The following is a 13,666-nucleotide window of genomic DNA, read 5'->3' as shown; positions in this document are numbered from 1 at the left end:
ATGTGCCCAGTGCCTGGCTCTGTCTGTAGCTGCTCTCAGTGAGGTGGCTGGGGGCTTTCTGGTCCCCTCGGGAGCATTTTCTGTGGACAAAACCTACTTTTTACTGAAGCGGGAGCTGCTCTCAGCCTGCAGACAGCTCTGTGTAGCCAGAGGCTGACGGGAATAAAGGCTTGATGCAAGAAGAGGCCGGTGTGCTTTATGCAGCCCCTCGAAGAAAAGCACAGCTCAGCTTGCAGAGGTGAGTTGAGGTGGCTGCGCGTCTCCCCTGGGCACCCGGGGGAGCTGGGGCAGGGGTGTCCTGGGCACACACCCAACCGGGCAGCCCGGCAGCGGGGTGCAGCACCCCGGGGGGCTGCGCTCAGCACCGCTTCTGGCTCTGCGGGAGCCCCACGAGGCTGGTGCGTCTGTCTCCACAGCCCTGAGCAGAGGGAACGCGCACCCTGCGCGCCCTGTGCAAAGGAGCTACGGGCTGGGTGCAGAGGGGACGAGCACCCTCTGCACGTGACGGGCGCCCTGTGCAGACGGGACGAGCGCCGTGCGCAGAGAGCACGTGCACCCTGTGCAGAGAGTAAATACACCCAGTGCAGGGGGGACATGCACCGTGCGCAGAGGGGACGAGCACCCTGTGCGCTGGGGAAGTACACCCTGTCCTCTGGGGACGGGCGCCCTGGGCACTCCGTGCAGGGCGGACATGCGCACAGTGCGGAGGGCAGATACGCCCTGTGCGGAGGGGACAGGCACCCTGCGCTCAGGGATGTGCGCCCAGTGCAGCGCGGACATGCACCCTGTGCAGGGCAGACAGGCTCCCAGTGCGGAGGGGCCGGGCACCCTGAGCACCCAGTGCAGCGCGGACGTGCCCCCAGTGCAGGGCAGACAGGCACCCTGTGCGGAGGGCAAATGCATCCAGCGCAGAGCGGGCATGCACCCTGTGCGGAGAGGACGGGCACCCCGCGCCCCCCGTGCAGCGGACACGCTGCCCGCCGGCTGCAGCAGCCGTCTCCCCGGGGCGGGCAGCCGCCGGCCGGCCGCAGCCGAGCACTTCCATAAGGATTTGCTGCCACCTGCCTGCCCGGTCCCAGCGCCGCCCCGCAGCACCGGCGCCCGGCCAGCCCCGCTCTCCCGGCCTGTGCCTGGCTCCCCGCCCCGTGTCACCGGCCCTGCAGGGCGGCTGCTCCCCCCAGGCCGCTCGGGGGGGCACCAGCGCTTGTCCCCGGGCACCACAGGGCCCTCCTCCTCCCGCTGGAAAGCTGCCCCGGGAGCCTGGGCAGGCTCAGGGCGAGCTGGGGTGGCATGGGCACCCATCCCGCGAAGACACCCATCGCATCAAGACATCCATCCCACCAGGATATCCATCCCACCAGGACGCCCATCGCACCAGGATATCCATCCCACCAGGACAACCATCCCACCAGGGCACCCATCCTGCCAGGACACCCATCCCACCAGGGCACCCATCCTGCCAGGACACCCATCCCACCAAGACATCCATCCCACCAGGATGCCCATCCTACCACAGCACCCATCTCAGAAGGACACCCATCCATCCCATCAGTGCACCCATCCACCAGGGCATCCTGCCAGGGACCAGCACACCCTTCAAAGTGGCTGCCCCAAACACTCTAGTGCCACAAGCACTCTCCCCTTGCTAATTTTTGGGATGAAATTCCATGGAGTATGTAACTGGGCAGCCTGGGGCCAAGTCCAAACGCAGCAGACCCCAGGGCACAGTTCAGCCCATGGCAGAGGAAAAACATGCTTTGTATGTGCCATGTCTCAGCGTGCAGTTCTAAATACATCAGAAAGAGTTAAAACTACAGATTTACAAAGAACACAGGCTGCAGGGAGCCAGGCAGGCACCCAGCATTGGAAAAAATTGATTTTTTGGTAATACTAGCCAGCCACTGAACAACCGTCAAGTGTCACAGCACAGGGAGAGCAACCTAATGGCCTTGGAGGGACAAAATTTGGGGTTTGCACTTTGGTTTTTTTTTTTTTCTGGGGAAGGCACCTGAGCTGGAATGGCTGCAAGTCACCTTCACCTCCTCAGAGAACTGAAGCAGGGCTGGTGGAATTGGGGCAGCCCCCGCACGGCTGTAATTTATAGCAGAAGTGCTTCTGGGCTGCCTCGTACTCTGATGGGGTCTTAAATCTCTGCCATACGTTAGAGATGTTCCTGCCCTGGGGGGCTGGGGCATGGGCAGGCCCCGGCATCGAGGCAGGCAGCTCCCCAGCTAGCTACATTTTAGAGCCATGTTGGGTGGTTTTATATGCCCTAAGTGATGCTTGAAACCGGGAAAAAATGAAGTGGCAGGAGATGTTTTCTGATGGCTTGAGAAAACTCGTATTTTGTGAGGCAAAGAAAAGAAAGCCCCAGGAACCTCTGAGGAAAGCCATGTGTTGATGCTTGTCATCCTGCATGCAAGGAGATGCCCTTGTGAAAATCTGGATTTTGGTGTTGGGGTGGGCTGGGGTGTAATTTGCCCAAGCGCATTCTGGTGAGGGCAAATTTCTGCACAGCTGCTTCGCTGGCCAGGGGGCAGGGTCATGAATCGACAGGCAGGGAAACACCCTGATCCCCCTGCCTGCACTTAGCATTTAGGGGGTAGCGACTGCAGCCTGTGCTAGTGCTGCCTCTGGGCTCAGAGCTGTCTTAGGCACAGGAACTGCTTTTTGCATGGGAAATTTTGGAAATAGAGGCTGTATTAATGGGGAAATCCCTTCAGCTTTGAAGGGCTGTAGGAAATCTTGGTGCTGCATCCACTTCCCTTGCTGGGTATCATGAAATGGGATCCGAGGGGGTCACTGCAGCCGGATCGTGGTGCTAGGGATTTCCTCAGCAGGAATAACTCTTCACTGGGGAGAAAGGCAGTGGGGTATGGAAAGAGCTGGGCAAAGGGGAGTGGGGGAGTGTTTCTTGCTGCTGTTTGTTAAAACAAGCCTTAGGAAAGACAAAACACATGATTGCAGTTATGAGGGAGGGACTTTGAAGGTTTGATGGGTGATGTTTTGGAGCAGTGACAAGGTCCATCCATCACTTCTTATATAAGCAGGTTGTTGCATGTGCCCTATCAGGGTCCATGAAGTTTCCCAGTTCCCAGATCTTGCCCTACAAATCCCGGGTCATCAGCAATTTCTGCTCTAAGGCTTGTGCTAATGTCTTTCCCCCACTGTTATTCACCTGTGCCCATGAGGGGATGAAAAGGCAGCGTATCCCTATATACCTTCTGGAGACTATTCCACTGGTGATGGAGAGAGTACCTGCTGGCTGTGGGTTTGTTTGCTGCTGTATTTGGCCATAGGAGGGAAAAGTGAGATGAATTCATTACCCTCGTTTCACCTCCCAAAGAATCAGCTCTCAGGTGGGGTTTGTCAGCATGAGTTAGTGGTGACTGTGAAGGGAGAGGGAGGACAGAGAGGAAAAGCCCCATGCGCTTTATTTCTTTCTGTATTTCTCTTTTGGGGGGTGATTTCGCCGCGGTACGGCATGCGCAGCGCCAAGCACACGGGGGGGAGAGGCGGGAGGCAGTCTCGAACCCTCATCTTCCTAAGACAGCCCGCCCCCGCCCCCCCCCCACGTTGTCCGTGTCCGCCTCTGGGCGCCTCAATAAAGCTGTTGTCGCGAGAGGGCGGGAGCCGGCGCGCTGGGAAGAGCGGTGGCTGGGCCAATAGAAACGCGCGGCGCGGGGAAGCGTGGCGGCTCGGCCAATGGGAGTGCGGGGAAGGGCGTGAGGGCGGCCAATAGGGGCGCGCGGCGCGGGGACGGCAGGCGCGGCGGCCAGAGCGGCGGGCAGGTGAGGGCGCCTCGCGGACGTGTCATGGCTTTCCCTCCCGCCACTGCCGCCTCCTCCTCCTCCTCCTCTCCCTTCTTCGGTGGGCGGTGCGGGGTTCTAATCTCCCCCCCCCCACCCGGTCCTGAGCCCTCGGCAGCCTCCCCTCGCCCGGGGCTTCCTCTGTCTGGCTGCCGGGCGGGCCCCGTGGTGGGGGGCTCCGGCGGGGCCTCCCCTGGGAAGAGCCCCCTCAGGGAGGCGGCTGCCTGAGGCAGGACGTGAGCAGCCCCGGGCAGCGGTACGGCCCCTGGTGCTTCCTGACGGGTGCCTCAGCCGCAGTGCAGGCCGCTGCGGCGGGAGGCTGGTGGGGAGCACTCGCAGGCCTCCCCGTGGGCCTTTCTGGGGCTCCTTGGGGTTTCTGTATATATCTGCCCGAAAAGTAACCCGCCTTAAAGTAGCGGGGCTGGCCTTGAATGTGCGAGGAGTAGTCTCTTCATCCGAGCTGTTTTGTGTTGGTCGGCAGTGCAAAGCCCAGTTGTAGAAGGGAGCTTCGCGTTTAACCGAGGTGCTGTCTTGGTGCTTCAGGAAGCAGAAGCTTGTTGTTTGATTGGGGAGGTGTCAGGATGGTGGGTCTGTGTATGCATGTGATTTGGAGTCTCCGTTTCAAGTTTGGGGGGGGGCGGGGGGGTCACATTCCTTGCCACAGTGGGCTTACTGGTTGGTTCCTGACTGGGGGAAGAGCACCTGCTGCCAGGTATCAGGTGGTGGGAGCTCATGAAAGGCACAGTGTTCTCGATGCTGTTGCTGGCTCAACTTCTGTTTCGTGGCAGATTTTGGTAAGCTCATGTGACCTCGGAGTTGCCAAGCGTTGCTTTTATATATTCCTGTCAGGATATAGAAGACTTCTGAATGCAGAAGGTAAACCGTATGCAATACTCAGGACTTTTGTGTTTTTCAGATCAGTAAGTTCGATGCAGGACAGTATAGCTATCTTTAAACACTTAACGTGGATGCTTCAGACTGTCCTTGAATGAGAATGATGACTAGCCTTTTCCCCCTACCCCAGCTCACAAGTCCTGTCTACCAACAGCAGTGCTGACTTCTTGTGCAAAACAGGTGAAAATGAGTATAAGGATTTCTTACAGAGCATCTTGGATGCAGAACTATTTCTGAACCTAAGGAATGCTATTCGTTAGTCCCTCCTAGGCAAGATTCACTCCGTGTTATGGTTTTGATTTTCCTGGATTCATCATAAAGTGTATAGAGTAACTTACTCTGGCTGTTTGGTCCCAACTGCAGGCAATAGCCAGACTTCTGTGACATGATGTTGAACTGTGTTGTGTTAAAACTTGAGCTGTGGGTGCACTGGGTATCGGTATTTAATTAGCAGCTGCTGTGGAGTGCTGGATGCCATCTGTGTCCCAACGTTATTCTAAACCAGAATATATTAACAGTGAGTGGAAGGGGTTGAATTAAAGTCCAAGTGCAAACAAGGGCTACTTCCCTCCTCCTTCAATTTGGTCATTTTGTCTTATGGGACAGTAGTTAGGTCATGGAGAGCTAAGGTGAGGGTAACAAAGAGAAGCTACTTCCTGTGTGATTTACTGCTGTTTGCTTACGTTGTGTCTCTAAAAGGGTTTCTGACTCCTTGGGAAAACTTCTAGGGGCTTACAAATAGGAAAAGCTTAAAACTTGCTTGGAGGATGTATGTGATTCTGTCATCTAAATCCATAATGTTCCTGTGGTGATAATATCACAGGAAATTCAGTGAGGGGGGAGGATCTGGGTTTTCATGTAAGGAATTTCAAATACAAAACTAAATGCTCTATTTGATGAGGGTCAGTTTGCCACCCTGTGGAAGTTAGTGCCCTGCTGAGTTGGGTGAGAGTCAGGTGCTTAAAATAAGTACTAAGTGTTTGGAAAAGGGGGTGAGTGATAAGATGGCAAAACTGCATCCGAGTCAGTTATTCAGGACAGTGGGGGCTTGAGACCACTGTGAGGAACTTCAAAGTCAGATGGCAGATAAAAGGTGGTGTTGACAAATGCATGGTAGTATATATTGGAAGAAATAATTTAAAATGCCTACTGTTTGGTTCCAGGTTAAATAATCAACAGAATAGAGAAGTCATGTGCCCTTGTTTGTCCTTTCTCACAGTACAAAAGCAAATAAATGAATGATACTGCCTTTAAAACTTTGAAAAAACATTTTTGTTCAACATATGTACTGTAAGAGCTCTTTGAGATCATAAGACTGGACCTTTGCATGTCTACCTATACATGAGATGAAGAACAAAACATACAGGACTGAAACTCTTTTGGGGAGGCAGGGGAGGATTAATTGGTGGGTGGTAGAAGAAGCAGTAAGTTTGAAAGATTGTTGTGTGGCCTGTTCAGGATTTTCCTGCATCAGCCTTTTGTTGCTGGGGGAATGGGCTGTTGTACCAGATGGAGTACCAAGTATAGCTTGGAGCTTTCAGGTATTTGTTTTTAAGCTGGCCTATCCTGATTTCATGTGTTTTTAGTGTAGCTAGGGTATGGAATTTTCCCCTTGTTAGGTTTGATTAAACATTTATTATCGTGCTTTACATACTAGAGGGTGATCTCCTGAAAATGTGCAGCAGATATTTGGGTTGTACTTGGTCACTTCCACTTGCGGAACATGGAAAATAAGGCAGGAAGAGACCTCAAGAGTTGACCCCAATGATGCGTGTCTGCTCTTGGTGAGGGGTCAGTAGGTCTACACCACTTCTGCTTTATGCCTGTCCTACTCTTAAAAAGCTCCAGTGGCAGAGTGTCAGCATCCTTGGAAGGCAACTTATTTCAGTGTCTAACTAATATCCTATAAATGTCATTGTGCTTTCCTTTAAAAACTAACAAAAATTTGGCCACCTGCTCTTTGATTTCCATCTCTGCATTTCTTAATCAGTTCCCCTGTCTGTAACATGGAGATTATGTTGCTGACTTCCTCTCCGAAATGTCTGGATGTCTGCTTATGCAAAGTGCTGTGCAAGAGCTACGTATTATTACTGCTGTTCCTACAGAATTCCCCAGGCCTGCAGAATAGGCCTTTTACTTATTCATGTTTAGCTTAGTAGACAGAACCTGCTATACTATCTGAGCAGCCCAGGCTTGGAGCCTGTCAAAAAAGCACTTTTGCCTCAGATCTTGGCTGCAGCAAGTAAAGAATTGCTTACTTTCTCTTACTAGTGTGCTCTTGCATCTTCCTTCCAAAAGAAGCTGATCTTGACTTGTCAGACTGGGTCTCTTGAGCACTCTGGGGCGGGAGCCTCTGCAAGAGGACAACACTGGATTTCTTCCTCTTCATTTCCTATTTTGAAGAATCTCTTTGCAACTTGTGGAACTGTATTGGTCCATCAGCTATTCTGAATGTAGCGGGTGAGGCTTTCCTTCTCCCCTGTGAAGTCTTCCTCCTTTCTTTTTTCAAAGCATGGGAAAAAATCTGATTTTTTTTTTTTAGTCTGTTTCTCAAAGTTAATTAATTTGATGACACAAAACCTGTCAGTATGTGAAGTACAACAGACGCTTGCGCACACATTAGAGTATTTCAGCTTTGCATCTTTCTGAAGCTAGTACAGTAAAACATTAATCGTGGCCATATTTGGAGTATTACAGCTACAGTGTTCTTCATTAGGTAGCATTCTAGTGCTCTTGAGGAATTTTTAGGGATTTAGGGAATAAATCATTATTTATAATCAGTCTGAATAGACTTAAGAAACCTGTCATCATCATTTCTAGTTTCTTTTTGGCTTAAATCCAGTCAACGTGTACAATATATAGCGTTTATTTGTGGTTTTAAATGTTGGGGAAACATTAAACTGGGGTTTAATGGCATAGTAGTCTAATGCAGCAGCTTCTATTGATAAGTCATCAAAGGTGTTTTACAGAAGAGCCTTTTCAGTCCTGGCTTTTAGCCCAAGGTCGATCTGGTTTCACAGAAGTTAGTTTAATTTCTGATGTATTTTCTTTCCCTTAGGTGTCAGTTGTTGCTTCTTCCCTAGCCAGACGTGAAAATCTGCCATCGCTCTGCTTGTTACTGTGGTAGCAGTTTCCATCTTGCACAGCAGCATTAAGAGTCAGACTGCAGTGTCTTGGATGCAGTAAATTCTGTCAGGGTGGAGACAAAGTTGTTTGTGCTGTTACTCAGTCTGAATATTTGAATTCTGTTGCTTAGAAAAAGCTGTTTAGTGTTGGCTCTCTAGATAAGTTTTGAGCTGTCATTTCCAGTGCTTGGTTATAATCGCAGGTAGTTTAACTTGGTCCAAAATAACTAGTTTGTTCCATGTTTGCTGAATTCAATTCAATTTCACAGAGCTGTTGCAGTTGTCCTACATCAGCAAAGTTATGGGACAGACCTTATATGGTATTGATGTGGAGTCTATGGCTAAAAAGTGCAGCTTTGGGAGCAGTTTTATAGTGCACTGATTCTCCATGCTTTTGGTTTCAGTGCTCTGAGAAGTTAGTGCCGCTTTACACTCCCAGCATTTTATCTTGTCGGTAATGAAAAGGGGAAGTGGACCGGATTGGATCAAATCAAGCTGAAATCTGTGCTCTTCTTGCAGTCGCTGCTCCTGGAGTATCTGATCAGTTCTTAACTGTGTGGGAGTGTGGCTGTTCTGGTCAGTGTTTGCCAACAGAGGCTGCTTCTGGCAGGGGTGCACCTGAGTTATCACAAGTAAACACTGGAAAGATGTTCTGTACTGCATTGCAGGGCATGAAACCGCCTATTTCCAACCCCCCCCACCTTGTTCCCCTCTGTCTCGGTGACATGCTAATCTGTTCAAACAAATCCAGTCTCTGCTATCTCACCTGATTAACAAGTCAGTGCAAATATGATTGCTGCCTCCCCCAGTAGCTCCCAGCTTTCCAGAAGTGGGTGGGGAGTGCTTGTGAAATTCTCCATTCCGGGATGCCGGCTGTTAGGGTTTGTCCTGGCACACAGGCAGTGTGGATCAGTTTCTCTTTCTAACTGCATATGTCTGAATGAATCATCATGCAGTGCTTTTAAATCACTTGTCCAGACAGACGAAAGCAGTGCTGTTGCCACTGGTAGTTGTACTTGGGAATGGTGGTGAGACTGAGAACGTGAGGAATATTAAAATTGTACTGTTAAATTGCTTTGGTATGATTGAGGGGTACCAAGAAATAATTGTATTGCAGGCTATTTTTGGTTTGTAGAAATGCCCTGTTTTCTTCTTGGTGGGCTCCCTTGAACTAGATAGTCTCCATTGATTTTACTTTTGAGTAAAGGATAAAGAGCTGGAGTTAATGCTTGAGATCTGGTTTGTCTTATTTGATCCCAGGCACTCTGGGTTAGGGTGCAAATGCTATGAGAGAGAGATTGTACTGGAGATTCCCGTGTCTGTAGCACCATTCAGCAAGACTAGATTTCTGTGATCTTCTCCTGTGGCTTTACAGAGGTGCCAGGTGCTTCTAACATGTAGCTGATTTAGCTGCAAATCATGGATTTGGAGTGTGAAGTTGAGGGTTTGGGTTTCATATTCCATGAATGTGGACACCATTGCAGGTACATGTTTTTTTCCACGTTGATCCCAAGCATGTACATTTTTGTCCTTTCTGTAAAAATAACAAGCTCCATTCTGAATTTGGAACTGCACGATGCACTAATGACCTCCTCTGTTACAGCCCTTGCCTTATGCTGCGTAGTTTCTTTAACTATTCTCTCATTTGGTCTATGCAAGCAGTTCTCACAAACACTGGTAAAATGTTCTGCACGCATCAAAGTTAGACACCGTGTCTTTTACATTGGAACAACATGTACGTATTTCTTTTGGCTTTGGCGGTTAATGACGTATGGATTAACGCGTTCTAATAGGTGGCTAGTTGTGGGTGTCTGTACGTGTGTGTGCTTGCCTGTCTTGTTAATTTAACTTCATGTTTATAAGTTGTGTGTGTTTTCAGCCCTCATGTATACATATATACCTGTGCATGCATATGTGTGTGTCATAGAATCATAGAATGTATTGAGTTGGAAGGGACTGGTAAGGATCATCGAGTCCAACTCTCCAAACTACTTAAATATATGTGTGTACAAGTAGTTTATAGCTAAACTAACAACAAATTCCTCACAGGGACTCCTGCTTTCACTCTCCTTTGTATGAAGGCAATATACAAACTGTCATATGGCATCTGCATCCTGCATGAAGGCAATATACAAACTGTCATATGGCATCTGCATCCTGCTTCTGACAGGTCTGTAGGTCTGCTGACTGCCTTAAGAACGTAGTCCTGCAAGGCAAAGCTCTCTGAGACCACTTGAAAGTATTTCTTTGATATTTAGTGCTTGAGGAGAATGGGCAGAAGAGTATACTGTTCTAGAAGACCCACTCTTGCTGGTATGTCTGTGCCGTTGTAGGTATAGAAACTGTTTATAGCTGAGCAAGAATTTTCTCTTTCTCTGAAGGTTTCTGTCCATCTTGAGTGAAACCTGCAACAGAGATGGATACTGAAGGCTTTGGAGAGCTTCTCCAGCAGGCAGAACAGCTTGCAGCCGAGACAGAAGGCATCTCTGAGCTCCCTCATGTAGAACGCAACCTGCAGGAGATCCAGCAGGCTGGGGAGCGCCTGCGTTCCCGCACTCTGACCCGCACTTCCCAGGAGACTGCAGACGTTAAGGCGTAAGTACAGAGCACTGGTATTGGAAGCTCTATGCAGAGGGTAGCTGTTGACAGGTTTGGTTTCTACCCTTTGGGGAGACTTGCCAGGAGGACATGCCCAGGAGAAACAGCAAAACTGGGTTCTCCCCCACCCCCTGCTCTTACTTTTTTTTTTTTTTTTTTTTTTTTTTTCCTCTTTAAGTTATTGAAGGATTTATCTGAGGAGCTACCATTCCTGATTTCAGCCACTAAAGCCAAAAAGTGCAGTACCTTGTTCTGGCTGCTGCCAGAGACATTTACCAACATGCTGTAGAATTTTTCTATCTGGAAGGACTTGGCAGCTGTGCAGTACTGCAGTGGCACAGCAGAAAGAGAAGAGTTCAGCAGGGCTGAGGTGGTTAGATATACACATAGGGCTGTTCAAAGTTTGTTTTTTGTGCAGTTTTCATAACACAGCTGGGAGCACTGTCTGTCCATGGCTAGCTGCTGACCTAAACATTGGCAATGAATTTGGGTTTAGAGTTCTGTCTGTTCAATACTAATTTCATACCTGGACAATTTCTTCCTTATAGGTCTGTTCTTCTTGGGTCTAGAGGGCTTGATATATCTCACATTTCTCAGCGACTAGAGAGTCTAAGTGCAGCCACTACATTTGAGCCTCTTGAACCTGTGAAGGACACTGATATCCAGGTAGGGGCATTTCTGACGTGAATTTCACTGCCCTTGTAACTGCCATTCCTGTGTTGTGATTCAAAGCTCTTCTAAGGCCATTGTGGAAATAGTCTTGCTCTGTGTTTAATTCACTGGCTGGAGGAAGTACAGAGGAGGGATGCTGCTTTCAATGATGAAAGATGTTCAAGTTAGCCATCAGAAGCAGCATTAAATACCAGGTTGGCAGAAGTACTTCAAGTTCCAAACTCTTGCTGAAGGCAAGAGGAACTAGGTACATACTTACTGCCTTTGTGGATCTGTCTTTGTTGGCTTTGCGAGCCTAAATTGCACAGGGATACCTCTCCCTCATAGTTTTGAGACCTTTTTTTATGTTTATGAAGAACACATGTGGAACCACTTGGCAATTTTGAGGTGTTGGAATAGGGGGCATTTAAGTCAACATGGAAAAGAGGTGAGTATAGCTTTTTCTTTCACTGTATCTCAGATGTCATAACCTTGTCTTGGTGGGTAGACTGACTTTGACATGTTTCATATGCTTTGCCAGTGTGATTTAATCTTGTAAATTTTCCTGTAGATCATCTCCCCAGGTGTCTTAGAAATTAATGTGACCCATCTATTTTTGCTTTATGATAGTTGCCTGCCCTTGTAGAATGCCTTCATGATGAAGAAACCTGTGGTATTCATTACTCAGTTAAGAGCTGGTTATGGAATTGATGTTGTGGGTTGTGTTGAAGACAACAGTCTGAATTACTGGTTAATCATTTTGAAGCTTATATTCTCTCTCTGTACTGGCAGATGGCTAAGTTAGGAGGGTCAAAAGAGTTGCAAGTCTTTTTCACAGAAGTAGTATGCCCTAAACTATGTAACTTTAGAAGGGAAAGGGAGGGAAGGGAGGTGTGTGAAGTTACTCCATTTTATCTAATGGTATGTTTTATTTAAGCATTTGGTGCTGTCCGTTTTGGGTGGATGGACCCTTAGTCTAGTCTCATTCTAGTGTCAGGAGCCCTGTGGTCTCCTGTCTTCAGGCAGATTTACTTAATCCCCTATTCTCTAAGGCTCATAGCCTTTCCAGTAGGCTATGTGTGTGCCCTGGTGCCCGTGGCAAGGAGATGTTTCCTTGCAGTGCAAGCAGTACTCCTCCACGTTGGGACTGCCTTCAGTCCTCTTGGGCTGGGAATGCAGAGGGGTGACTGTGTGAGAACTGACTACTCGGAGCATTTAACATGTGTCTCTAAGATGGGATTTCTTCTTGTGCCTTTGCACCTCTTCACCTTCTGGCAACTCCTAGTGTATTTGGCTATCTTCTCTCGCCCTCCCCAGATGATTTTCCTCCTCTTTTTCACTAAAAAATAGTGTACTGTGGAGACTTTCTCCCTTGCATGATCACAGAGTGAGAGCTCTAAACCACTAGCATTATTCACTTTGTCTTGTCTCATTTTATTCCTTTGTTCCAGTTTCTGATGTTGTTGTGTTTCTAATTGGTGATGTTAAACTTGGTACATGTCTTCCTTGACCCCATTCTGTCCAGATTTTTTTCCAAGATTTTTTTTTTAGGTTTACCGCTGCTGTTAGTTCTTTGATTTCTGGTGGTTTTCCTTTCTGCTTTAAGAACAATCTTACTGTAGATTCTCGAGCCCAGAAGCAGTGAATCTCTTGACTCTTTGGATCTGAGATTTGTGGCATATGAGAAAATGTATAGGACTGCAAAATACTCACATTTTACTTTATTTTACTGGTTACCTAACCAAAATGTGAAGGCTTTCTTCTTTCTTAATTATACCAGATCTCAAGGCCTTATGTGATACGGTGATTCTGGTATATTCTGGTGATCTGCTCAGTATATTTTCTCATCTCCAGTGTATTTTTTTTTATGACCCATGACCATGTTTGAGTGTTTTTCATTGGAATGCATTTATTTCTTTAAAAAAGGAAGTGTTTAAGTTTGAATTCGTGGCAGTTGACATTATGGACTAAGCTTGCTATAAACCATTGAAGTTATTTAAAAATAAGCATACTTATTTTTTAAACAAAAAATAAGTGACAGATGAGATTTTGTAATTGAAAAAGCTTGAAGGATGTGGGAGGAGATTCTATTTTTAAAATATCTTACCACCTGAAATCAAGAAATTTTCAGCCATGCTTAAACAAATGTGGTATCTGAGACCCATTGATTTCAACTATGGGTGATTTCTGTGGGAACAGGGTGCTTACCTTGTGTAGGCCTTCTTGAAAGTTTCTTAAGTATTGGTCTGTTTGCGTGTTTAGGTGCTGAAATGCCTCGGTGTCTAGCCATCATTTTCAACCTTTTTGCTACTAAAGTTAACAATCTCTTTGGTCTCACAGAGGCAATTTGAAAAGCAAACATTTTGGAATACAGCCTGTATACTTTTGCATAAGGCATTTTAATTGACTGAACACTTCTATATGGTCTATTTCTCATAGGATTCTAGTCCATCCTAGTGGAGCTTGACACGAAGCATATGTTTAAGAGTAAGAGTGTGTGTGTCATCTAGTAAATAAGAAACTTCTCACTGATTGTTTTCAAGCTTAATAAGTCTTTAAGATTCTGAATAAATACTATGGTTTTTAAAT

General features: G+C 47.8%; 1 protein-coding gene across 2 annotated transcripts in view; it reads left to right on the top strand.

Moving 5' to 3' along the window:
- The first annotated feature begins 3,760 nt into the window (after positions 1–3,760).
- The window catches only part of NUP93 (nucleoporin 93kDa), an 85,614-nt gene continuing 75,708 nt past the window's right edge, over positions 3,761–13,666 (top strand). Inside the window, exons 1-3 of one of the 2 annotated variants that reach the window (XM_010584345.1) lie at positions 3,761–3,791; positions 10,210–10,423; positions 10,975–11,092. In XM_010584345.1, the coding sequence (XP_010582647.1) occupies positions 10,245–10,423; positions 10,975–11,092 (297 nt within the window). In that variant the 5' untranslated portion in view covers positions 3,761–3,791; positions 10,210–10,244. Of the gene's footprint in view, positions 3,792–4,811; positions 4,884–10,209; positions 10,424–10,974; positions 11,093–13,666 lie in introns of those variants that run through there. The other variant, XM_010584355.1, reaches the window with a different exon arrangement.

Source organism: Haliaeetus leucocephalus, unplaced genomic scaffold (genome assembly GCF_000737465.1).
Source record: "Haliaeetus leucocephalus isolate CR32 unplaced genomic scaffold, Haliaeetus_leucocephalus-4.0 Scaffold92, whole genome shotgun sequence".
Classification (NCBI taxonomy): domain Eukaryota; kingdom Metazoa; phylum Chordata; class Aves; order Accipitriformes; family Accipitridae; genus Haliaeetus; species Haliaeetus leucocephalus.
This window is presented reverse-complemented; position numbering and strand designations above follow the sequence as displayed.